The sequence below is a fragment of the Geotrypetes seraphini genome, chromosome 4, assembly GCF_902459505.1.
Source record: "Geotrypetes seraphini chromosome 4, aGeoSer1.1, whole genome shotgun sequence".
Lineage (NCBI taxonomy): Eukaryota > Metazoa > Chordata > Amphibia > Gymnophiona > Dermophiidae > Geotrypetes > Geotrypetes seraphini.
In genome coordinates, this window is record NC_047087.1 from 292,838,946 (window position 1) to 292,865,366 (window position 26,421).

General features: G+C 44.1%; 1 protein-coding gene across 5 annotated transcripts in view; it reads right to left on the reverse strand.

Annotated features, from left to right (window-relative positions):
* SLF2 (SMC5-SMC6 complex localization factor 2) overlaps positions 1 to 26,421 on the reverse strand; it is a 196,864-nt gene that overhangs the window by 36,484 nt on the left and 133,959 nt on the right. For all 5 annotated transcript variants that reach the window (XM_033941811.1, XM_033941813.1, XM_033941809.1 and 2 more), the window contains 5 exons: positions 16,312 to 16,488; positions 14,938 to 15,035; positions 9,643 to 9,727; positions 8,932 to 9,060; positions 2,545 to 2,619 (listed from right to left, as the gene is read on the reverse strand). In XM_033941811.1, the coding sequence (XP_033797702.1) occupies positions 2,545 to 2,619; positions 8,932 to 9,060; positions 9,643 to 9,727; positions 14,938 to 15,035; positions 16,312 to 16,488 (564 nt within the window). The remainder of the gene's footprint in view (positions 1 to 2,544; positions 2,620 to 8,931; positions 9,061 to 9,642; positions 9,728 to 14,937; positions 15,036 to 16,311; positions 16,489 to 26,421) is intronic.

Sequence of the window (26,421 nt, forward strand, 5' to 3'; positions counted from 1 at the left end):
CTTATATTATTACACTGACTTAAATTTTATGTCATTTAAATATATTTTTTTAACAATATTGATTGCTTTATAAATGTAATACTGATAAGGGGAACTTATTAGTTTCTGGTCATTATAGGGACTTCTTGTGCCAACATGTTTCGCGGTACGGCGCTTTTTCAAGGCTGGGTCCCTATGTTACTATCGCCATCTGATCTGACCAGTGATTTTAGATCAATTCTTGCGGGACTCGTGAGTCCCATGAGAACTGACGGCAAAGGCACGTAGGAAGCAGTGTGGGACGGGGCTGGAGATTGAAAAGATTTCTCCTGCCCTGCACTGCTGGCCCCAATTTGAGGAGCAGCAAGTCCAGTTTGTTCAGCAAGGGGGGGGATGATTTTTAAAAAATTGTATAGGCCGCCCCAGTTTTGCAAGCCACACCCAGTGTGCCGGCTTGCAAAACCCATATATAGGCCGCAGCCAATATATGGGGAAATACGGTAATGGTTGCCACAGAGCCTCACTCTGAGAAGGAAACTTCTCTGAGCAGAGCCTGGCTGGCTCACAGGCGGAGCTGACAACCCTTTGTGCTTCTGGTAAGCTGCATACATTAAAGTCACAAAATCGTGGCAAAGACCTAACCTGGAACCTCCAGAGATCTCCGTCTACTATATTTTTCCTTTCAGGGTCAAGGGCATCTGCGCAAAAATGCTTTGCAGGTTATGCAGAGTCACAGTTTAGAGCAGTGTCTCTCAAACTGTGTGCCACAGCACAGTGGTATGCCATGAGAGATTCCAGAATTTTACTTTATTTTTAAAAATTCCCTTCACTAGAATAGATGACATGTACATTGAGTACGCAAGAGTCTGTCAATGTTTTGAGTGTGTGCATAAGGATATAATCACCCAACATCATTCTTTGACATGATTGGTCTTTGAAAATTAAAGTCAAGTAATTTTAATTTTATTTTTATGCAGTAGTTATCCTAACTTGAGCAACAAAGCAATCCAGGCTTTGTTACCATTTGGATCTTTATATCTTTGCAAACTTGGATTTTCAGCTGACAGAAATTAAATTGAAAAAAAAAAGAGAATGACTAGATGGTGCATGATGAAATAAGTGTTTGCTTGTTGACTATTGAGCCACATTTTGAGATAATTTGTACTCAAACACATCCATCACATTGATAAGCAATTCTATTCTATCTACTTTAGTTTCACCATTGTTACAATTACCCATACATAGCTTAAAGAATTTTAAATAACTTTCAAATTTAGTTTTTTGTTGGTTTTGCAATTTTAGAATTTCAATCATAATGTGCCGTAAACATTTGCTCCATTTAGTGTCCCGCAAAAAAACCATTTGCTCCGTTTAGTGCCAGAGCTAAAAAAGTTTGAGACACACTGGTTTAGAGGCTCTAACAGGGCTCTATGATCCAGCTTTCTGCCCCTCCTGTTCAGTTTAATGACCAGAGGAGGCTAAGTCCATGGCTCCCACCTCTCCTCAGTCAACCATCCAGCTCAAAACTGGCATATGGGGTTCTAAACCACCTCAGGTGTCCATAACTGATTTCCACCAAAATTGAGGCAATTTGAGGCAGGAGAAAGCTTTTAAAATAAAATTGGAAAATCCAAGATGGCCACCACAGCCACATTCTAGCGCCATAAAACAGCCTGACCATAAAACAGCAAAACCAAACATTCAAAATGGCTGAAATAGGATTTTAGAGGTTGGGGACACTTGGGATACCCTCAGAAACCTTATGTTTTGCTGATTTCAGACCTATCCCAATTTCCCCATAGACTGTAATGAGCTGTACCTGCATCAGCTTCTCACTGCAGCTGGAAACGGAGAAGGGACTTCTGACTCAGACAAGCAAGGGAAGCTTCAGCGGCTTGTCTCTTCAGGCTGCCTTTTATTCAGATTCCAAAAACCTGAAACCCTTGACTCCTCAAGCTCTTATATGATTCTTTGGAGGAGGGAAAGGAACACCATAGCCAACCTCCCAGTGAGTCATGGGATCAGATCAGCCTACACACACACCTGACCCTGCAGGGAACCTATTCCCGAGCTCCAAGTGTTACTGCAGGCCAGCCAGGTAGGTGCTTTTAAAAAAGTGTGACCCTTCTGGCTTCAGATTCCAGTATCTGGTCCTTCTTCCAGAAAGAGCTTTCCCAAGACCACTGGGAACCTTGTAGCACAGAGAAGCCTCGAAGAACATATTAAATCCTGAGAATAAAAAAAAAAATCTCATGCAAAACAGACTCAGATATCTTCTCAACTCACTTAAGAGTTAAAACTGAGGCAAGGGGGCGTTGCTGAGACACAAGGGGGCGGAGCAAAGAAAATTATTGATGTGTGCTGCATGCAACTCATGAGTTGGGGTGCATAACCCAACCATAAGGAATCATATGCTGTTTGCACAGGAATTACTATATACTACAAAAAGTCAGTTGCCTCATGCAATTATACACACTCACACAAATTTGAATCTTTAGCTTTCCTTTCTAAATGATGCTCAAGGAGGCATAGCACATTATTAGAGAATTTAGGTACAACACTTACCTTTTGACTACTGCGATAATCAGAATAAATAACTTCATTAACCAAGTTAAGAAGACTGTAGGTTAGATAGTATGCCTAAAGAAATGAAATAAGGATTAATGCCTACTCTTGTTCCAAATTGCAAACAGTTGTAGCGTCAATTTTTTTTAAACTACCCGACAATGCACACAAGCTTTCTAATGAGAACATGGAATACAATATTTTACTTCAAAAAATTTTTGACTGAGTTTAACTCTGCTCTATAGAAGAAACATTAAAAGGCCCAATGAGCTGAGACAACTCCCAGGAAACTAAAAGCTGAAATCACTGAATTAATCTGGATTATAAAGTGAAGTATTTTGACATTCTGCATGTCTAAAATCTTACCTCAAGTCCTCAATATCACAACCAGACTGCTGGTGAAGAAGCCCAAAAAGAGCAAATCCCAAGGATCCAAATACTAGAGACTATGGACAAGGAAAGTGGCAGCAAGGGTAAATTGGTGAAGGTGGTTTAGCACTCCTAGATCTATAGAGATGCAATTTGGAAATCCATTTTATACAACAGCCAGCCATCAAAAAGGTTTTCAGTATATGACTGTAGAAGGCAAATTCCTTTATGGGCTCAAAACGGCAAGGAACATAGTGCACAAAGGATCAAAGCGAGGTTAAGCAGAACAGGCTACCTGAACCAGGGTCTTGATGTGTCACTTCTTTCACTTTTTTTAAGAAGCCAACCACAATCCAATGAGATATGGAGGCACTTCTTTCGTGCATCCCCTAAAATATACTAAGTCTGTTATCTGGAAATTCAAGGACTCTATAGCTAAGCTCTTAAATTATTCCTCCAAAAAGGACAGATGTGAGAAACTGAAGCCCAGAAAAGCACATATGCTTTATCTGCCCAGCAGGACTCAAACTTTCCAGATCCTAGTATATGCCAAGGATATGGATCCTTGTGGACATGCAGATGTGTCGCCTTCTCCTCTTCTGCGTACCCTTTTCCATTTTAGATGCAACCTCTCAAGGGCCTAAGACAAAAGGACACATGGATATTCCATTTGAACTGGTCCCTGAACCAGGACACAACACACCTTTCCCTGTTTGAAGTCTCACGAGATCTGCATATCAAGGCCATCTGGGCCAGTATGATGCAACGAAGACGACAAGTCCAGGAGAAGATGCTATTTTTTATAACTTTCAACCCAGAAAGTTAAACACATATACAGCATCCTTGAGGCCATGGCTGAAGGAGAGCATCTCCTCTGAGCCCTACTTCTTCCATCTGCTAAGAAGAACATCTGGAGAGATCTTTACATTCTTCTTTTCAGCTACAAGTTCATGTGCGGATTTCTCCAATGACTCCTGATCAGAACTAAAAGCTCCTCTGACAACTCCAGCTCTCCTAGATCCAGGGGATGACTGCTCAAAAGTCTACCTGCACACTCTGATCCAATGACAGTGCCTACTGGCCCAGCAGAGCACTTCTAACCAGACAGGGATTCCACGTTTCGTTTGATAGCAGCATCATTTACAGATCACTTTATACTTCACTCGATGCTTCAAACATGGCGATGGAGGTCACCCATGCCCAGAGATATATCACTTCCTGAATGATACAGACTCCACCTACTTGTAGATTCTTCACCAATCAGCTGTTTTAACTAAAAGAAAAGGCAACCATTCTATTCAAACGTTTTATGATCCATGAAGCATAACAGATCTTTTTTTCCACGTCCCATTATTTTCATTGTCATCAGTTGTTTGTTCTTTCTATAGACAATCCTTAGACAAGTGTTCAGGCCATGCCACAATTCTCATGTGGTAGGGACCACAGAAATTGGCACTGTTAATAACAACTTTATTCTTTTATACCGCCATTACCAATGTTCCCTCTAAGGATTGATGAGGTGTGCAAAAAAAAATATGCATGAGCGACAAGTTACATACTCCACAGGCACGGAGGACGCATTTTTAAACAAATGTAGTTTATCCTTGTACTCCTTATGTATTTTTAATCATCTATGGATATGCTTGTATGTTTATTGTTCAAATGGTTTTATTTATTTCCCCAAATTTATTTTTGTTATATGCACTGAAAATATTTGATATTGCGTTTAAATCAAAATCTCAATAAACTTGAAATGAATGCCTGTGAGATTGTGGGAGGGTTAAATACTCAAAACTTAGAAGAATAACAATTTAAAGTTTTTGCTTCGCCAGCTTTCTGGTATCTTTACAAACAGTGGCGTACCTAGCATATGTAACACCCGGGGCCCATCATTTTTTGGCACCCCCCCATCTGTACGAAAAACATGATTTTTAGTAACAAGCCACATGTCACACATGAGTACCTAGGAAAAGGCAGCATCTTACATATTGCAGTGAGCAGTACATCAATACACCCATTGTAAAACTAAACAAGCCAGACCAGCAGAGATCAATCCTACACCATCAATCCTAACAGAAAACCATGTCTTTCGAACACAGAAAACACCTTCGCCTAGTATGGAATATGTCATCACAAACTAACCCCTCCCCCTTTTACAAAACTGTAGTGTGGATTTTAGCCACAGTGGTAACAGCCCTGACGCTCATAGAATTCTGAGCATCAGAGCTGCTACCACCACAGCTGGCGCTAAAAAACGCTCCACAGTTTTGTAAAAGGGGGGATAAAATAGAAATACACAGCTTCAACGCTCTAGCTCAGGGGTGCCCAAACTTTTTGGGCTTGCGAGCTACTTTAAAATGACCAAGTCAAAATGATCTACCAACCATAAAATTAAAAAACACAAAGCACACTATACGCTGAGAAAATATTAATTATCATTCCTATTCTGGGTTTTTTTCAAAGAGGTCAAGGCAGATGACTCTATGCATTGTCACCTCAGTAACAACCATACAAAAATAGACAAATATACCCCCCTCCCTTTTTATTAAACCACAATAGCAGTTTTTAGCACAGGGAACTAAATGCCCAGCGCTGCTCTCGACACTCATAGGCTCCCTGCGCTAAAAAAACACTATTGCAGTTTAGTAAAAGGGGGCCATAGTGCAAAATAGACAGCATATATAAATTCAGACACATTTTGATCACTAAATTAAAAATAAAATCATTTTTCCTATCTTGTCTGGTGATTTCATGAGTCTCTGGTTGCACTTTCATCTTCTGACTGTGCATCCAATCTTTCTTCCCTTCTTTCAGCCTGTATGCTTCCTCTCCTCCAGATCTCATTCCCTCCCCCAACTTTTTCTTCCCCTCTCCCTGCCCTTTCTTTCTTTTATCTCTCTTGATGCCCCCTTTCTTTTTTTTTGTTTCCCTGCCTGCCCCCCTTTCTTTCTCCCTACCCTCCACAAGCTACTGCTGCCACCATTGGGGGAAACAGGCCCCAAAGCCACCGCCGCAACCATCGGGGGAAACAGGCTCCAAAGCCACCGCTGCGGCTGCCCCAAGCTCTCTCTGCTTCCTACCGGGCTGATAGCAATCCCCCGATGTCAATTCTGACGTCGGAGAGGAAGTTCCGCCCAGCCAGACAGCGATTGGCTGGCCCGAACTTCCTCTCCGACTGCAGCCTTAGGGCGGGTGCACAGCCGGGGCGGACCGCCCCCCCCTCTTGGTACGACACTGAAGATGTGGTAGCGGCTCTTCTCATGAATCCCCACCTGCGTCGGAAGTCCGATGCAGTCGGGGATCTTGAGAGAAGCCGCTGCTGCATCTTTCAACTTTAAAATACAGGCCGCCGCCGCTTCCTCTCACCTCCGCCCGCCCTCGAGTGAGCGACAGGAGAAAGCGTATGAGCGATGCCACTGAAAATAGTGAGCGATCGCTCATGCGCTCACCTTAGAGGGAACACTGTCCATAACCAAAAGTTCTAAGCGGTTTACACTAAAAAGAGATGGACAATCAGCGAAATACAATACAGTAAAAATACAAATATTTGCAAAATAGAATTTCAATAATAAAACTCACTAAGTAATAAACTTATTGAACAAAGTGGTCTTAATTAATTTCCGAAAACTGCAATAGGATAACATAGCTTGCTGAATACATTTACCTAACCAAGATTGTTGCCTACCAGCTTGAAATGCTAGGGTCCTATCTAAGAAGGTCTTGTATCTACACCCATTAATTTTTGGATAAGCAAATAAGTAGAAGTTTCTAGTTTCTCTTGATGGTCTATGCAATACAAAATGAGGAAAAAGGTAAGCTGGAGACAATCCCTATATCAGCTTAAAGCAGATACAGGAAAATTTGAATGGTACTCTTGTCTCCAAAGGCAGCCAATGAAGTAAATGATAGCATGGACTAATATGGTCATTCTTTTGTAAACCAAAAGTCAATCGAATAGCTGTATTCAGCAACCACAGTATCAGAAGTAGACCTTCCATGTTTGGGAAGCTCCAGCCTCAGCCTGTTGATTTCACCCAGAAAGACCATACTTGTACTTGTCACTGCCTGCACAATCTGAGCCGGAACCAGCATGAAGGAAGCTGCTTGCAGGAACTTCCTCCTACTGCTCCAAGACCAAATGAATCACTATTGTCCTTTTTCCAATTAATTTTCCACTGCTGGGTCCTACCTGCCTTACTAGATTTTTAAAAAAAATCCAAAGTGAGGGTGGGAGGTAACCTGAATTCTTACAGGTGTCCCCCCCAAGCCCATGGAGATCCACAGCAGGACCTCTTAACATTCACAATTGAGGCAACAACCCTTCCAGCTGAGCCCAGGAACAGCCCCCTCAGATTACTTCAGAACCAGTTGCACAGTAGGTGTCACTATCCCCTGGTGACAGAATACTAGTAAGCTAGGCTGTATGGTGCCTTTGTAGGGACAGTGTATGAAGCAAGTTGTTCTGTCTCTACTTCATACTCATTGGTTTTGGATTGATTTGGGAGATAATATAATTAAAACAAGTACAATTTTTTTCCACTCAGCATATAATTAAGCTTTGGAATTTGTTGCTGGAGGATGTCATAAAAGCCACTACTGAAGGCCACTGCTTATCCCTAGGAGTAAGCAGCATTGAATCTAGCTACATTTTGGGATCCTGCCAGGTACTTATGACCTGAATTGGCCACTGTTGCAAATAGGATACTAGGCTTGATGGATTCCTTGATTTAACCATGTATGGTATTTATGTTCTATTTGGTATATATGTGCCTATTGAAAAAATGCTTAGTTAATACAGTTTCTAGATCAGAGCTTCCCAAGCTTTCTAATTACTTAGACCCCCTTCACCTCCAAACCCACTCAAGGTCCCTGCCTGCTATATTCTCAGCTCCAGTTTTGCTCCCCTTACTTCACCAATCATGTTTTTCCTCAGCCATTCCCACCACCTGGTTTCTCTCTTCATTTACTGCTGTTGCATTACTGTACCTAGAAAACTGAATTTCATTTTTGGCATCAGTGCCAAAACTGGCCTAAAATCCATGTTAATTTGGCTGAAAATGCTAATGCTCTTTCATAAGAGCATAAGAATAGCCTTACTGGTCCATCAAGCCCAGTAGCCCGTTCTCACGGTGGCCAATCCAGGTCACTAGTACCTGGCCAAAACCCAAGGTGGAGCAATATTCCATGCTACCAATACAGGGCAAGCAGTGGCTTCCCCATGTCTCTCTCAAACAGACTATGGATTTTTCCTCCAGGAACTTGTCCCCTTCCCCCCAACAAGAATTCAACAACTCTGCCCACCTCCCTCCCACCACCCAAATGCCCTAACCAGCCCATCCTTTAGAAGGCCTGGTGGTCTAGTGACTTCCTTGGGGCAGATGCAATCCCCAGTTGCTCCTGCTGGTTCTAATTTCAAAATCGTTGCTGCAGCAGACTTAGCACCCATTTTGATTATGAAGCCAGTATGGGCAGGAGGGACTGATTGCTCCTGCTCTGAAGAGGACCTTTGAGTAGTTGGAGGGTATAGTTTGTGGTAAGAATGACATGCTGTCTAATATGAGAAGGGCAGGGCTAAGGGAATGAAAATCGTTTTGATTTCAGTCAAAACTGAGCAGCGAATTTTGGATGCAAACAAAAACCCTAATTTTGGTTGTCCTCTTGCTGTACCTGGCCCTGTGGGCTACTGCTTTTTTTGTAGACATTGCAGCTTCTGCTTTGGCCAACAATGCCATAGCTGATTCACCTCCCACTGCTTTTAAGATGTGCTTCACCCCCCTCTCCAGGTTCCCACCATTATAGGCTGCTATCCCTGCTCCTGGCCATCATGTTTTGCTGTTCCTGCCCCCAACTACTCCTGCTTCTGGTCAGTGACTAATAGCCTTTACATGAAACTAACTTATTTCCTTTGCCTATCCCCTGTTGTTCCCTCTGTGATGGCTCTGGGTACCACAAGTTGGGAACCACCGATCTAGATGTATACTGCAAATAAATAAATGTTAAGTCTATTCTTGATTGTACCTCCTGCTCAAGTTCTTGCAGGGTCTGATCAGAAATGTCATTTTTTTCTTCTGCAGTTCTTTCTGCTGCCAGCTTCTTTAGCAGAGCTGAAGGCTTCATCAGAACCAAATATTTACAGAGTTGAGATACCTATTGAAAAAGGGGAAGACATGAGAGGAAAAGCCCTTACAAAGAACAGTATGGAGTGTGTATATGAGCACTAGCACACCTTTTTGGTTCCAAGTTGGCTAAAAGGCTAACTGCTCAATTCTTAGTAGCCCAATCTGCCAGGAATATGGTGCTCTAACACACACAAAAATACTCAATGATTTGTTTTAGTAAACATTTAGTAAAACAGTTAAAGTTTCATCAAGTCAGATATTTTTTCATACTAAAGTTGTATACCACTAGGAAATTAAATTAAAATGGGTGGTATACAGCATAAACAGTTAAGCCAAATCATTCAACACAATTCTGCACCCAAAGATAAAAATTCAGTTTATCAAATTCCACCGATAAATTAACTAGATCCTACTGTATCAGCAACAACAAACACACAAAAATACCCACAAATATACTGACAATGTAGACAGGAGTTAAGAGATCACCAATTTTTGGTTTACACTGTTAAAGACAAATTCCAGACACATAAGCATTTAAAGGAAAATAATCTTTAAAAGTAGTACCACTAAAATATATAAAATTAAAGAAAAAATTATATTACACCCTTACCTGCATATCACTCTCCTCGAAGACATTATAGTTTTCCTTAAGCAGATCTGAGATTATCACACTGCTAAGATACTTTCTGACATGCCTGGAAAAAAATAAAGGAGGGATAAAAGAATATTTAAAACAAAAACAAGTATACAAAGATGGTTCTATTTTGTAAATTAGCAAAAAGCAATTTTAATAAGTTAGCAAAAAGCAAGCACCAATGAACATTGATTAGTTTCTACTCTACCACTCCACATCTTTAATCTGAGATTGAGATTCCCTTCTAAAATACAATCACAGCTGCAACATATTAGCTCAAAAACAAATGTGATTTCCAAATATGCTCTTTAAATTAAACCTGCTTAATGTTTATGTAGTAGCTTCATAACTACAAAAAGACAGTAAAGTACATATAAAAAATGACAGATCAGTTCAAAATCACTAAAAAAAAAAAGAGTTACAGCTTTCATTGTCTCTTACATAAAATCTGGAGAACTGCATGGGTTATGGTTGTCTTGGTGGGGCAGAATACCTGTTATCAAAATGAATGATTTACCCCGATTACACTTTTTGTTTAACTTACTTTATTTATTTAAAAATTTATATACCGCATAAAAACTATGTGGTTTACAAAACTACATGCATACATATTAAAAATACTAAAACATGTTTCAACAATAAAACATTAACAGTATCATTAAAACCTTTTAAAAAATTCATCCTACAAGATGGAAAGACAAAATCCCCCAAAAACATTTACAAGATGGTAAGGCTTCAACAGCAAATAGCATTAGCACATGAAGGCATTAACAAATAATTGTGTTTTCAACTTTTTCTTAAAGTTTAGTTTCCCATCACAGAATCGTAGAATACCAGGCAGCGCATTCCAAAGCTTGGCACCTGCTACAGACAGCATTTTTGCCCCAATCTTAACATGAGAGACTAACATCTTCCTCTCCAAATTCAACTTCATACCATTTTCAGATCTCAAACTTTCTGGGTTCATAAGATTTACCGATTCCTATCCCATCTTCGGTCCTGCATCAATTGCATTCCTTATTATTTTTATTTGGCAGGGGAGGCCTCCGTGTCTCTCTAGGTGGGGGTTTGTGGGCCGACAGGCCAAACGGTAGGGTCGAGCTCTTCCAAATTTGTTTTGGTACTACAGGGCTGCATAGTTGTTGGACTGGGAAATTGCTGACAATAAATGTGGGGTTCGTATGGAGCAGCATTTTGTGGGACCTCATTGTTTGAAATTTTGGCTTTGGTCCTTCTCCCCTGAGCGCGTTATATTGGGGGTCAGATGAATTTTTTTGAGACATCTTTTACGGCTTTGGTATGTGACACATCAGCACTGGGGAGTGATACTGTCTACCTTGGGTTCTATTAGGGATGAACCTCAGTTTTCAGTTGGCAGGGAGAGTTGCACTAGAGTAGTGGGCACAATCTGGTGTGATTACGTTTCGGGATATCCTACACAGAGGGGGTCCTGGTGTCTTTCGAGGCTTTCCATAAAAGCTGTGCTCAACCTTGGGTGGACTATTTGGCCTACTTACAAATACGCCACTTTATACAATCCCGGGGATGAAATAAGGGATCTCAGCTGTCTTCTGAGCATCTAGGATATTTGTGGGTCACACTTCAAGGCCTTCCTAAGCCCATATCAGTTCTTTATCAATACTTTAGGGGTTCTTCCCCTTTTTGCCCTACATTTCAGGGGGCCTTGGAAACAGACTTGGAATGCCATTTTACAGCTAAGGAATGGTCTCAGATGAGCACTGAAGTTTGTAAGGCCTCCTCTAGTGTACTTAAAGAAAATGCTTACAAAGTGCTCACTAGGTGATACTTTACTCCTGCCCGCTTGCACAAGATACATCCTGGAGTGTCTGCCACCTGTTGGTGCTGTGGGGTGGGAATTGTTACATTTTTACATATTTGGTAGGAGTGCATGGTATTGCAACTTTTTTGGAAAAAGGTGGTGGATTGTCTGCTGCATATACTTTTATCCTGTACTCCACAGGGTTGTTTGTTGGAACTTTTTAATGTGTGCCAGCATACCTGGCAAACTAAACTACTCTACTGGGGATTGGCAGCAGCTAAATGCTTGATTGCTAATCACTGGCGGCAGACGGTTCCACCTACTCAACTGGATTGGACTTTGAAACTCCAGACAGTATGTGCTATGGAGCTTTCCATAGCGAAGAGCCATGAACATTATGATTTTCATACCCGGACTTGGTCCCAGATCACAGATAAAGTGAACTCGCTAACTTAAGTTTACCAGTAGGGGGCTGGGGCAGGGAAGGGGGAGGGTTGCTGAGATGATTGGGTGGCCTCCTGCAGAATCAACAAGGGGTTATCTGTTGGACATGTTTTGTACTGTGGGGTTTTGGGCAGGTTATTGTTTGCTAATTGTGCGTGGATATCTTGGTGCAGGTGTGGGGTTCTGAGATCTGCATTTAGAGTTTTTCGGATTTGCAGATTGTTTTATTACTGTCATTCTTAACTCAGTATACCTTATGTAAATCTCCTTAATTTTTTTTCTTTTAGCATTTCAAACTAGAAACGATTTCGTTTCTTTTTCACGGACTCTAATCCATTTTATAATTTGGTGAAAAGCACAGGAACTTTAGTTGTGATCAATTAGCAACAGCAAAAATGACTTGCTAGCACAGTCCTACTTAAAAATGCGATTTAGCAGATCCCACAATACTAGGGGCTCCTTTTACTAAGCCGCATTAGGGCTTTAACGCGCAGAATAGCGCGCGCTAGACCTTAACGACAGCATTGAGTTGACGTTAGTTCTAGAAGCATAGCGTGCGGTAATTTCCTGTGTGTGCTAAAAACACTAGCGCACCTTAGTAAAAGGAGCCCTAGGTTTCTACCACAGTTTAAGTAAGACCTGCAGTAGCTTATAGGTAATGAAGTGTAATGCAGAAATTACAAAAATGTTCTTAGAAATTACAAAAATGTGAATAGAAATGGAGCTGTGCACTAGAGAGCTGCACGGGAACGGGGACGACGGGAATCCCGCGGGACCCGCGGGTTCCCCCTTCGGGTCACGGGGATCCCGTGGGGACGCCCCTAGGGTCACGGGGATCCCGTGGGGACGCCTCCGAGGGTCGCGGGGTTCCTGCGGGGCTGGATGTACTCAGTCGCGCAGCTCTTCTCCCTACCTTCTCTGCTTGCAGCACAGAGCCGAACGGAAGTCTTCCCGACGTCAGCGCTGACGTCGGAGGGGAGGGAGGGCTTAAACAAAGGGCTTAAACAAAGCCCTCCCTCCCTCCGACGTCAGCGCTGACGTCGGGAAGACTTCCGTTTGGCTCTGTGCTGCAGGCAGTGCAGGTAAGGAGGAGAGTAGCCTCGCGGTTCGAGTGGCTACCAAGGGAGGGGGCGGTCCGCCCCGCCCCGCCACACCCGCCCCGGTTGCAGCACAGCCGACCAGGTACCCTTACTTTTGTAGCACTTCCCCGACCGACCGACAACAGCCCCAGTCCGACAATCCTCCCTGCCCTATAGCCGCGAATCTAAATTATCTTCTTACAGCAGCTGTAATAAGGTAATTTAGATTCGCAGTTAAGGGCAGGGAGGTTTGTCGGACCGGGGCTGTTGTCGGTCGGTCGGGGAAGTGCCACAAAAGTAAGGGGACCTGGCCGGCTGTGCTGCACCCGGGGCGGTAGAGAAGGAGGGGGGAGAAGGACGCTGAAAGGCCATGGGGAAGACGGGAGGGGGGGGGGGAAGGAATCTGAAAGCAATTGAAGACAGAGGAGAGAGAAGGACGCTGAAAGCACATGGGGAATACAAAGGGGTGGAGAAGGACGCTGAAAAGCCATGGGAAGGGCGGGGGGGGGGGGAAGGACTCTGAAAGCACTTGTGGAAGACAGAGGGATGAGAAGGATGCTGAAAGCACATGGGGAAGACAAAGGGGTGGAGAAGGACGCTGAAAGGACATGGGGAAGACGGGGGGGGTGGAGAAGGACGTTTAAAGGCCATGGGGAAGACAGAGAGGGAGAAGGACGCTGAAAGGACATGGGGAAGCAGAGGGGGGAGAAGGACACTGAAAGCACATGTGGAAGACAGAGGGGGGAGAAAGACGCTGACAGGACATGGGGAAGATGGGGGGAGAAGGACGCTGAAAGGAAATGGGGAAGAGAGAGTAGGGAGAAGACGCTGGCAGGGAAGAAGACAGATGCCAGACTATGGGGGGAGCGGAGAGAAGAAGATGGGTGCCAGACCAATTTGGAAGGGGGAAGAAAGGGAGAGGCACAGTAACAGAGCAAATGGAAGATGCAGAAGGAAGAGAGACAGTGGATGGAAGGAATTGAATGAGAACATGAGGAAAGCAGAAATCAGGCAACAAAGGTAGGAAAAGAATTATATTTCTTTTTTTTTATTTTGCTTCAGGATAAAGTAGTATATTAGTTGTGTTGATAAAAATTTATAAACATTAGAGGCTCTGGTAGAAACCCGTTTGCAAAGTATGTATTCTTCCCAATTAATATTTTCAAATTAATAAAGTCTTTTTGCTTATTTGTAAATGGGTTTCTACCAGAGCCTTTAATTCAGTAGCATAATTAAATGAAATAACTATTTCTGAAGTTTATAGGGACGGGCGGGGACGGAGGGGATTCCTCGCGGGGACGGGCGGGGACGGAGGGGATTCCTCGCGGGGACGGAGGGGATTCCTCGCGGGGACGGGTGGGATTCCTCGCGGGGACGGGTGGGATTCCTCGCGGGGACGGGTGGGATTCCTCACGGGGACGGGTGGGATTCCTCACGGGGACGGGTGGGATTCCTCACGGGGACGGGTGGGGACGGGTGGGATTTCTGTCCCCGCGCAACTCTCTACTGTGCACACCTTGCATACAAATTGTCCACAATTATTAAGAGGAGGGTAACAGTAAAACCATTCTCGTAGTGAAAAAAAAAAGAGCTGCAGTCATAGACAAGCAGTTAATACAATTAGTAGACGTCCAGCTAAAAAAAAAAAAAAAAGCAGGCTGGTTGAACTGTAGACTTTAGAATACCGAGTTCACTGGTTTAGATCCTCACCTGATCTTTCAAGATGAAAAATGTTATATTATGCAATTTCATGCATATTATCAGTGCACATTTTCAGAAAGTTATTGCCACTTCTACATTCCCAGAAATCCTTATCTAGTGTACATTACCTTCCCCGTATTACAGAGTTAGGAACCAGCTGGACCAGCTTCAGGAGGTCATGATGTTTCATGCATATTATCAGTGCACATTTTCAGAAAGTTATTGCCACTTCTACATTCCCAGAAATCCTTATCTAGTGTACATTACCTTCCCCGTATTACAGAGTTAGGAACCAGCTGGACCAGCTTCAGGAGGTCATGATGATGTGTGGAAAGTTTACTTATGGCCAGGCAGAGCTCAGGCATCTGTCAGATAAGAAATCCAAAAATAGTATTTCAGTTTAGATGAACTCCTGCTTCATTATGCACCACTACTCAGCATATTCACTATCCACGTGACACCAAAACACCACTATGCATCAATAAACTTAGTTACCCTATTTAGTCTACCATGAAGATACTGGGTATAACTCTGGATCAATGCCTAACCATGAAAGACCAGGTGGACTCCTTAATCAGAAAGGGTTTTTTCACTCTTTGGAAACTTAGATCCATCAAATCATATTTTGATACATCAGCATTCAGAATCCTGGTACAATCCCTCGTACTGAGTCAACCTGATTACTATAACATCGCCTATTTAGCAATTTCCCAAAAGATTATGCGACGTTTACAATTAATGCAAAATGCAGCAGCCAGACTAATCTTCGGGCTAAAGAAATTTGATCACGTGACACCTTACTACCGGCAGTTGCACTGGCTACCGATGGAAGCACGCGTAAAGTTTAAGTTCGCCTGCCTCTGCTTTAAAGTACTATACGGACTAGCCCCTACATACATAACTGACCTTTTCTCCTTCTCATCCAACAGACACAAAAGAAGCTCACATTCGAACTTCGTTTCCCCTCCAGTTAGAGGATGTAAACTGAAAACACCCTGAACACCTTCTCTCACATCAGGCAGATTGCTTTTGCCCACTACTTATGAGGAATTCAGGAAGCACCTAAAAACATATCTGTTCCTAAAGTATCTAGACAGCTGACCCATTCATCTCTTTCTCCTAATAACAGTTCTTTGACCTATAAACCACTTTCTTTCACCTCTTAAGTTCAATCAATTTGTACCTTCCTTTAGTCTTTTGTAAACCGCATTGAACTTCATGGTACTGCGGTACATAAACTGTTATTATTATTATTATTATCTTGCCAGGACTAGCACTGCAGACCAATAGAAGGAGCAGAAGTTTTGAGGCTTATCCCTTCCTTTTACTAAACCACGGTAGAAGTTACTACTGTGGTTGTGCTAAATGCTCTGATGCTCAAAGAATTCCCATGAGCATCGAAGCATTTAGAACCTTGGATCGTTGTAGAAACCTCTACTGCAGCTTAGTAAAACAGGGCCTTAAGGTTTATGCTTATTAAAATATTTGATATCTTGCAAATGCTAAAAAGGTCTAAGCTTACAATAAAACAAAGCAGGAAAAAGACACTCAAATGACCCTTTGCTCAAGTGTACTTGGAAACCTGGATACACCATTTTATCCATATTATAAGAGGTTGTCATACACTTAACACTTATTTACCTTTGCATCCCAATCTCTCATATTCTTCAGCAGGTTTTCCAGAAGACAATGGAAGTCCACTAATGGCATTTGCTTTAACTGCTTTTCTAGTCTTATTTTACACAGCAATAGAATTAGGAGTAGAATTTCGTGGTCCTTGTAACCTTCTGGCCACACAGCTGTGCAAAATCCTAGGAACTACAGAAGTTAAAGATACAAAATTTAAAAAGTTCTGTATTTGTTGCCTAGTGAACATATAGTAAGATTACCAGGAACATTACACACCAGAAAAACAAAATAAGTGGAAATCCCCAGGACCTTAAGTGCATTTTCAAGTGTAGAAGAGGTCATCATCCTGCACAGGTTGAAAACCACAGTATCATTAGTTCACGCAAGCTGGAGAATCAGTGGTGGTATTGACTAGTATGTCAAAAAGGTGACTAGGGATGATGAGGGAAAGGCAGCACAACAGCATGAAAAAGAGGGAGAAACTAGAAGATGAGAAGTGGTGCAGTGGCAACATTAATAGAGCTATAGTGAAATATGCCCAGATCCATCCCCACTAGTGGGTCAATATTAGGCCTTGAGTTAGAACTGTATTTTGAAGTTTAACATAAAAAAAACACTGCACCACAGATTTGATGCAATAAACAAATCTTATGTACATATATGTGCAAAAATAGAATCTGAGCACCCAGGTTTAGTAACACATAGGCGCCTACACAGACATCAGCCATAGAGTAGGTGCAAATACAGGTACCTAGATGTGGTAGGGATACATGTAAGTTACCTGCATAAATGGAAGGCATGCCTATATCCCGCCCATGCATCTCACCTTATGTACACCCCTACTTGCAAATACACCATTATGTCATTTACACAAGTATTTAGAGCAGGGGTGCCCAACGCGTCGATCGCGATCGACCGGTAGCTCAGGAAGGCAACGTGAGTCGATCGCAGAGCCCATCCCGGTCTCTGTGATAGACTCGTGTTGCCGTGCCGATCTACCGGGCCTATCAGCCTTCCTCTCCCCGACGTCAAAGACGCCGACGTCGGGCATTAGGCTGTTTTTGTCATTTTGGGGGGGGAGGGGGGGGCGTGTTGGCGTGGCGGCGGCAGCAGCAACAGCCTGAAAAAGAAATCATCCTGGCCCGGGTCGGTGTCATACTCCGGAACTTCTACCTCTTCCAGCAGCTCTCTCCCTTCTACCTGCTTCCGGCCACACCCCCTGCTCCGCGGCTCTCTTCAGCAACTCAGCAGCAGCGATCGACACAAGCTTCTGACGTCGGGGCCTACCCTCTGCGAATCCCGCTTGTTTCAACTTCCTTGTTCCACAAAGACGGGACTCGTAGAGGGAAGGCCTCGATGTCAGCAGCTTGTCTTGATCACCGCTGCTGACGAGTTGCTTAAGAGAGCCGCGGAGCAGGGGGGTTTTGCCAGGTGCAGGTAGAAGGGAGAGGGCCAGATGCAGGACTCGTGGGTGAGGGAGCAGAAGAGAGAGAGAGAAAGAGAGAGGGGAGGGAAACAAAAGGAAATATTTCATGCTGGGCCGGAGTGGAGGGAGGGTGGAAAGATTCTGGCTACAGGGTGCATTAACAAAGGAAAAGGGGGGAAAGCTGAAAATGGAGATAGTGACACAAAGAAGAGAAAGAGTAAGCAGGACCTACTGAATAAGGATAGAGATACAGAGGGAACATGAAGAGGAGGTGAAATAGAGACATAGAAGTAATGCTGAAAAAGTGTGTGGGGGGGGGGAGATAAAGACATTGAAAGGGCAAATGGTGAACATGGGGTAAAGACAAGGACAGAGACAAATGAAGATTCTGAAAAAGTGGTGAGATAGGGATATAGGTGAGATGCACACAAAGAAGGGTGATGCTGGAAAATAGGGGGAATGGTAATTCTGACAGACACAAAAGGGAAATGCTGGATCAAGGAGAGATGGGGCTCAGGCTGGATGGAATGAAGAGAAATGCCTTGTTGGCCCGGAACTTCCTCTCCTACGTCAGAATTGACGTCAGGGAGCGGAATGCTGGTCAGCAAGGGAAAGCTTGGGACGGCGGTGGCTTGGGGGCTGTTCCCCGATGGCGGTGGCAGCAAACCGAGTGGCTTGGGGGAGGGCACGGAGAAAGAAAGAAAGGGGGCAGACAGGGAGACAGAAAGAAGGGGGAACAGGGAGACAGAAAGAAAAAGTTGGGGGAGAGAATGAGGTCTGGAGGAGAGGAAACATACAGGAGGCTGAAAGAAAGGAAGAAAGATTGGATGCACAGTCAGAAGAAGAAAGTGCAACCAGAAACTCATGAAATCACCAAACAGCAAAGGTAGGAAAAATGATTTTATTTTCAATTTAGTGATCAAAATGTGTTGGTTTTGAGAATTTATATCTGCTGTCTGTATTTTGCACTATGGCTCCCTTTTACTAAACTGCAATAGCGTTTTTTAGCGCAGGGAGCCTATGAGCATTGAGAGCAGCACGAGGCATTCAGCGTAACTCCCTGTGCTAAAACCTACTATTGTGGTTTAGTAAAAAGGGAGGGGGTGTATTTATCTATTTTTGTATTTTGTTACTGAGGTGACATTGCATAGAGTCATCTGCCATGACCTCTTTGAAAAAACCCGGAATATGAATAATTAAAATTTTCTCTGCCTTTCAGTGTGCTTTGTGTTTTTTAAAAATTTTATTATTGGTAGATCATTTTGACTTAGTCATTATAAAACTAGCTCACAAACCCATAAAGTGTGGGCACCCCTGATTTAGAGAATAGCACATGTGCAGAATACAGATACAGTGGTACCTCGGTTTACGAGTGCACCGGTTTGTGAGTGTTTTGCAAGACGAGCAAAACATTTGCAAACTTGGTGCCTCGTAAACCGAGCTTGCCTCGCTGTACGAGCGCGCCCCCCCCCCCCCCCTGGTGATCCGGCATCCCCCCCGCTCACGTTGCCCCCCTCCACCGCGATCCTACTTTCCCCCCACGAGCACGTTAATGACACTAACTTTACCCCGTCTTGGCACCAGTGCCGGTGCCCGAAGATCCTCCCTCTTCTGGCGCGGCGTGGGCTGGGCGGTGCATCAGAGATCCTCCCTCTTCTGATCTGGGCTGGACTGGCTTTGAGCATTTGCGCATGCTCAAAGCCTTCTGGTCTCGCTCTCAATCTCGGAGAGAGCGAGACAAGAAGGCTTTGAGCATGCGCAAATGCTCAAAGCCAGCCCAGCCCAGAAGAGGGAGGATCTTCGGGCACTGGTGCCAAGTTGGGTAAAGGAAGTGTCATTGATGTGCTCGGGGGGGGGGGGGGGGGAGTAGGATTGCGGTGGAGGGGGGGCAACGTGAGTGGGGGAGGATGCCGGTTCGCAGGAGGGGGAAGCCGGATAGCGGGGAGGGGTTTGGAACAGCGTCGGATTCCTCAAGGGGGGGGGGGGAAATGGAGCAGCGCCGGTAGCCTCGAGGGGGGGGGGTGGGAAGAGGTGGAACCAATCAAAGCAGTTTCCCTTACTTCCTATGGGGAAACTTGCTTTGATATACGAGCAATTTGTTTACGAGCATGCTTCTGGAACGAATTATGCTCGTAAACCAAGGTTCCACTGTATTTGCATGCACATAAAAGTAAGGACCCAGTTTATACAATTGTTGTCCACGTGTCTGTCAAACAAAACAACATTAACGGGTGCTAGAAGAGATGTGTGTGTGTGTCTTTCTTTCTCTCTCTCTCTTAGGCCACTTTCTGTCCGTCTTTCTTTGGCTGTCCACCATCACACCTTGCCTGCTCCCCCTGTCCAGCAGTAGCCCTTCTCCCTTCATTTTACGTCTCCCCTGTCCAGCAGCACCTCTTCCCTGCTCCCCCTGTCCAGCAGCACTCCTTACCTGCTCCCCCTGTCCCTCTTCCCTGCTCCCCCTGTCCAGCAGCACTCCTTACCTGCTCCCCCTGTCCCTCTTCCCTGCTCCCTCTGTCCAACAGCACTCCTTACCTTCTCTCCCTGTCCAGCATGCGGCTTCTTTGTTGTTTGCGTCTGCCCTCTTCTTTAAAGCAGCCTGAGGATTGTGGCCGGCTGTAGCGAACCTCGCAGGTTGCTCTGCACCTCAGTAGCACGTTCCCTCTGACGCGATTGCGTATGTCAGAGGGAACGTGCTACCGAGGTGCAGATCGGCCTCCGCTTTGAAGAGGAGCAGGGCCATTGGCAGCGGTTGGTGAATGAGGGCGAAGGGAGGGGAGAGTCGCCGGCATGTTCCCTGTCTGTGTTCCAAAATGGAATTCGGCACGGAGGGACACAGCACAGTGGCAGCGATCACAAAACCCTAAGTGCACATGCGCGCTTAGGGTTTTATTATATATACTTTGGGCATAACATTTCCTGTTGAACTGTCTCCCATTTATGAAGGTCTATTCAAATATTTTTAAAAAATTATATAACCATCTGATGATTGTTTGTTTTAAGTTATAAATGTGGGAGTAAAATAAATAAATATATATATATATTTTACTCCCACGCCTATAACTTAAAACAAACATTAATCATCAGATGGTTATATAAATTAAAAAAAAATTTTAATAGACCTTCATAAATGGGAGACAGTCCAACAGGAAGTGTTATGCCCAAAGTATCTCCCCCATACTACTGTAACTCACAGTTAACTTACCTGTAAGCAGGTATTCTCTGAGGACAACAGGATAGAAGTCCTCAGAGGGGTGGTATCACCTGCCTGGGAACTTTCTTCCAGCAGTGAATACAGAATTTAATAGTGCATATATGCCTGCTTGAATCTGTAACTGTTATACAGGACTACCTCAGGTCATTCCAAGCTTATCAGCATGCAGCTCCTTGGGTATGTGGGAGGGATTATGAGGATTTCTCTATTCTGCTCTCCTCAAAGAGCACCTGCTATAAGTAACTGTTTTCTGCGAGAACACATAGGATAATAAAAGTACAGAAACTGTACTTGTAGCAGTTTAAAACTCGGTCCTCAAACACCATGTGGGTTCCTGGACCTCTCAGCAGCCTTTGACCTAGTCCAGCACACACTGCTAAAATCAAGATGCATAGAAGTGGGCTTCAAAGGAAAAGTCTTGGCTTGGATAGAGACCTTTCGGTCCAAAAGACCAACGATGGTAGAATAGCAGGGGAATACAAGCAACCAGAAGGAATCAAATGAAAGGTTACCACAGGGATCTGCTATGTCAACCATGCTGTTCAACATCTTCCTCCAACCATTGTGGAAATTCATCAGAAAGTTGGAATGGGAAGGCTAGATCTATGCAGACATCCAACTGATTACTCCACTGAAGAAACAGGATGCAAAGATTAAACAGAGGATACAAACATGTCTAGAGAAAATCTTCAGATGGTTCTAAACAAATGGACTAGTATCTAACAAGGGAAAAACAGAACTACAAGTGGGGAGGAAATAACCTAAGATACAAACAAACTCTGAATGGAAATACCATAAAATCATCCACGGAGGGGGTGAGAAACCTAGACATGACAATACAAATCCAAAGCACTGCAAAAACTGTTTATGGCAAACTCTACTGGGTTAGAGGACTTAAACCCTACCTTACCCATCAAGCAATTTCCAGAGTAATATCCCTGGTACTTTCAATATTTGACTACTGCAATGCAATCCTGTTGGGCATTCCAAAGTACATGATCTGAAAGATATAAATATTACAAAACCCAGCAGCAGCAAGATTTCTGCTGGGAAAATCAAGGCAGATGAGTGCCAGTCCCCTACTCAAAGAGTTACACTGGCTCCTGATTGAAAGCAGGGAGTGAAATTCAAGATTGTATTGCTGACAAAATCATTCACCTCTCAGAACCGCAGTATCTAGCAGCCAGATTACATAAACATACACCAGCACATGCCCTGCACTCAAGCCAAACACCTGCTAGAAATACACTTCTCCCTCGATATTCGCAGGGGATAGGGGCAGAGCCAGACCGCGAATTGAGAAAAAACGCGAATAACTTTGAGACTACGACAGGAGTTCACGGCAGCTATTTCTTATTGGCGATCTACACGGGGCAGGAGTGTAGAAGATCGCTCCTGCCCCGAAAGCCCACTAGACCACTGTTCTTCAACCGCCGGTCCGTGGACCGGTGCCGGTACATTGGAAATTTCTGCCGGTCTGCGCAGGGCCGGAAAGATTAAGGTGGCCATAGGTCCTGTTTTCAGATCTCCTGTCCCATTGTCCCCACACACAGCTTCGGGGACGCTGAAATGTCCCGTTTTCAGGGACAGCGTCCCGAAGCTGTGCTCGGGGACAACCGGACAGGCAATCATCTCCTGTCCCTACCTGTAATGCAAAAAAAAAAAAAAAAGCCTCCCTCCTTCCTTTCACCTGGTCCGCTGCTATCGTACCGCCCTGCTGCTGCTGCTAAAGCCAACAGGAAGTCTTCTTTCAGACGTCAATTTTGACGTCGGAGAGGACGTTCTGGGCCAGCCAATCGCTGCCTGGCTGGCCCAGAACGTCCTCTCCGACGTCAGAATTGACGTCGTAAAGAAGACTTCGTGTTGGCTTTAGCAGTAGCAGCAGCAGGGCGGTAAGATAGCAGCGGACCGGGGAAAGGAAGGAGGGAGGCTTTTTTTTGCGCGGCAGGGAAGGAAAGAGGTAGGCAGGCAAGCAGGCTGGCTTTGGCCAGGGAGGTAGACAGGCAAGCAGGATGGCTTTGGGGGTGGGGGTGTGACAAAGTCTGGAAGGCAGTGAGAGGGACATGGGAAGGAGGCACTGGGGTACCAAAGACATGGGAAGGAGGCACCAGGGGCACTAAGAACATAGGAAGGAACAAGGGAGGGAATAGAAAGGGACAATTCTTGGGCCTGAGTGCAGAAAGAAAGAAAGAAAGGATACACAGACAGAAGGAAACGCAACCAGAGACTCATGAAATCACCAGACAGCAAAAGTAGGAAAAATGATTTTATTTTCAATTTAGTGATCAAAACGTGTCAGTTTTGAGAATTTATATCTGCTTATCTATATTTTGCACTATATTTGTCTATTTTTCTATAGTTATTGAGGTGACCGAGCTCGGGGCAGAAACGGGGTTTTTAAATTTTAGTCCTAGTAGTCCGGTCCACAAAATAATTATTTTATTTCTGCCGGTCCAAGGGTGTAAAAAGATTGAAAAACACTGCGCTAGACCACCAGGTAAGGCCAGGAGGAAGGCTGGAGAGAGGCGGGAACATGCTAACCCCCCCCCCAAAAAAAAAAAAAAAAAATAAAGTTACAAATATGTGAAACCGCGAGGGTCGAAACTGCGAATGGGGAGCGGGAAGTGTATCCTCTTTCAGAGACATCAAATACAAAGGAATCAGGACATGAATGTTCAGTGATGACACCAAATTGGCAGAACTTCCTTTTGAAGGAATTAAAATTAGAAAATGACACTAGAAAGTTCAAGAAAGGGATTATTGTAGTTCCTTCCCTCTTTCCTCTCATGTATGTCTGCCTTGTGCGTCTTTGGTACTTGTCTTTATTGATATAATTAATTTTTAATATGTCTGTATTTCCCTGTTTTTTGTTGGTTTTTATTATTAGCCGCTTTGTAATCTGAAAAGGCGGGATAACAAATTATTAAACTTGATTAAGACCATCCTTTTTATTGACTACTTTAACTAATGATATAACAGACAGGGGGATTAGTATTATAGAGAGAAGCTAGCCATTCCCCATTAGAAACACAATAGGGTAAACAGAATAGATATGTTAAGTACAGGAACACAACAGGGTGAACACAATAGATATATCAAGAAGCAGAGGATATGTTAAACTACACGAGACGAGATTACCAATATGTGTGTAACTACACGATACTAGTCATTTTGTGAGATATGTAGGCGGAATGTATTATAGCATAAATGCGCAAGATGAGGCAGATACTCGTATAGGGTGAATATAGTATATTCAAGTGTATACATAGGGTGAAGATTTAGTAAGTAATTACTATAAAGGATTATACATGTAAGAGATAAGTAAGTGTATTATAACACTCAAGTTAATAGAGATCTTCATAACTTTGTGTATTGTTGTTTGTAATAATTTTTTGGCAAACACTTGGCAAGTAAAAGTTTAAACAGAGTGCCCACCTAGAAGCTGAACACATCCAATGATAAATAAATGAGCCTCAGAAATGGAAGTAGGGCTGCAAAGTCACTGCTAACAAAAGAAAGCAGGGCTATAAAGTCTCTGCCAGTCCATCCAGTCACAACAGGTTTCAAAAGAGTTCAATCATAGGCTCCTTTATCTGGTGAGGTGAGATGCAGTAAAAAACAAACCTCAAAGGAACTAATTCTATTGAGAAAAACCTGTGTCTCAACCACACCAGCAAGTCAAACAAACAAAAGTTCAGAAAGCTTCAGGTGACACACGCTGAAAAAACAGTAGTGGACAGTCAAGCAAAAAGGCTCCTCAAGTACTTCGCTCAGACAGAAGAAATCTTGCCAACACGCTGGGATCCATAGTTTCATAGCTTATTTAAGTTTTGATTAAACGCTTCTCACGAGGTACGAAGCGTTGTACATAGTAATTTAAAATAGATATGAGAAAAAACATATTAAATAATTAAACATTAAACAACAAAACAAACATACTTATGACATGAAAACATTAGGAGAAAGGGAAGAACTACAATTTATTACAAAAAAAAAAAAATACATAAAAGGAAAATAGGGAAGAGAGACAAATAAGTAATGTGGAAGTAAATACATATGTAAGAGATCAATTATAATCTGAGTGTGAAACACACTATTAATCTTCAATGAAATAGGCTGATGCTAGATCCCAAAAGTCCATATACTTGAAATTAAATTGAATTAAACTAAGATTTAGGATCTCAAGTGCTCGCAGCTATGTTGCCAGTAGAACTACCGTATTTTCACGCATATAACGCGTGCGTTATACATGATTTTTACAAACCGTGCATAACCTTGCGCGTTATACGCGTGAGCGCGTTGTACAAAATTTTTTTTACATAGTTCCCCCCCGACGTCCGATTCACCCCCACCCCGAAGGACCGCTCGCACACACCCGCACCCCCACCCCGAAGGACTGCTCGCACCCCCACAGCCTCCCGACCCCCCCCCCCCCATCATGTAGAAGCTCCTACCGGTGTCCTGCTGCTTCCTCTTGGCGATCCCGCCCTTTCTCTGACGTCAAGCCCTCTTGCCCCGCCGACTCCCCGACACGATCGGGGCAAAAAGGAGCCCAATCCCTCTTGCCCCGCCGACTCCCCAACTCCCTGACAATATCGGGCCAGGAGGGAGCCCAAGCCCTCCTGGCCCTGGCGACCCCCCCCCCCCCGGCTAGTTGTTCAGGCCAGGAGGGAGCCCAAACCATGTGCTTCAGGCCCCGCCCCCAGGAGGGACCTAAGGCTCCCGGGCCTATTCTGATTGGCCCAGGCGCCTTAGGCCCCACAAGTAGGCGGAGCTTTGGGACGGATGGGCCAATCCGGCCTCATTCCGTTGTTGGCTGCAATTTAAGTCCTGGTTAGTTACCTTTCCTTTTGGATTTACTCTTGATTTGATGCTCCTGCTGGTCTCCTCACGGGCTGCCTCCTGTGGTGTGTCTATCCCGTCCTCTGCCCGTTTCTTTGTTCTTTGATAGCCCTCTGGTTCCGGCTGTGTCCTCCTTGTCTTGCTCTTTAGCTCTAAATGCCTCTCTGGTCCCTGTACTGCATCTTTGGGTTTATGACCATAAAGTGTCCATTTTGTCTCTAGTCCACTATCTCCATTTCCTGTTTCAGTATCCTTGCTTGATACTGTGGTCCGATGTGTCAAGGTCAGATCGACTCTCGGCTTTCCCCTTATCAGTTTAAAGTCATGTCTATGCAGGTCTGGATGTTACGTGCCAGCATCCTCGTCCCAGCCATGCTCAAATGCAGTCCGCCTCTCCTGTAGAGCTTGTTTTTCCCCAGGAAGGTTGACCAGTTCCGTACAAAGAGGAAACCCTCCTCATCACACCATCGCCTCAGCCATCCATTTGTTGCTTGCAGCTCGGTCCGCCTCCTCACATCTGCCCTTGGTACTGGCAGGATCTCTGAAAAGGCTATCTTTCCTGTCCTCAGCTTCAGCTTTCTCCCCAGGATCTTGAACTGCTCGGTCAGTGTAGTCATGTTGAAATTCCTTCTGCTGACGTCAT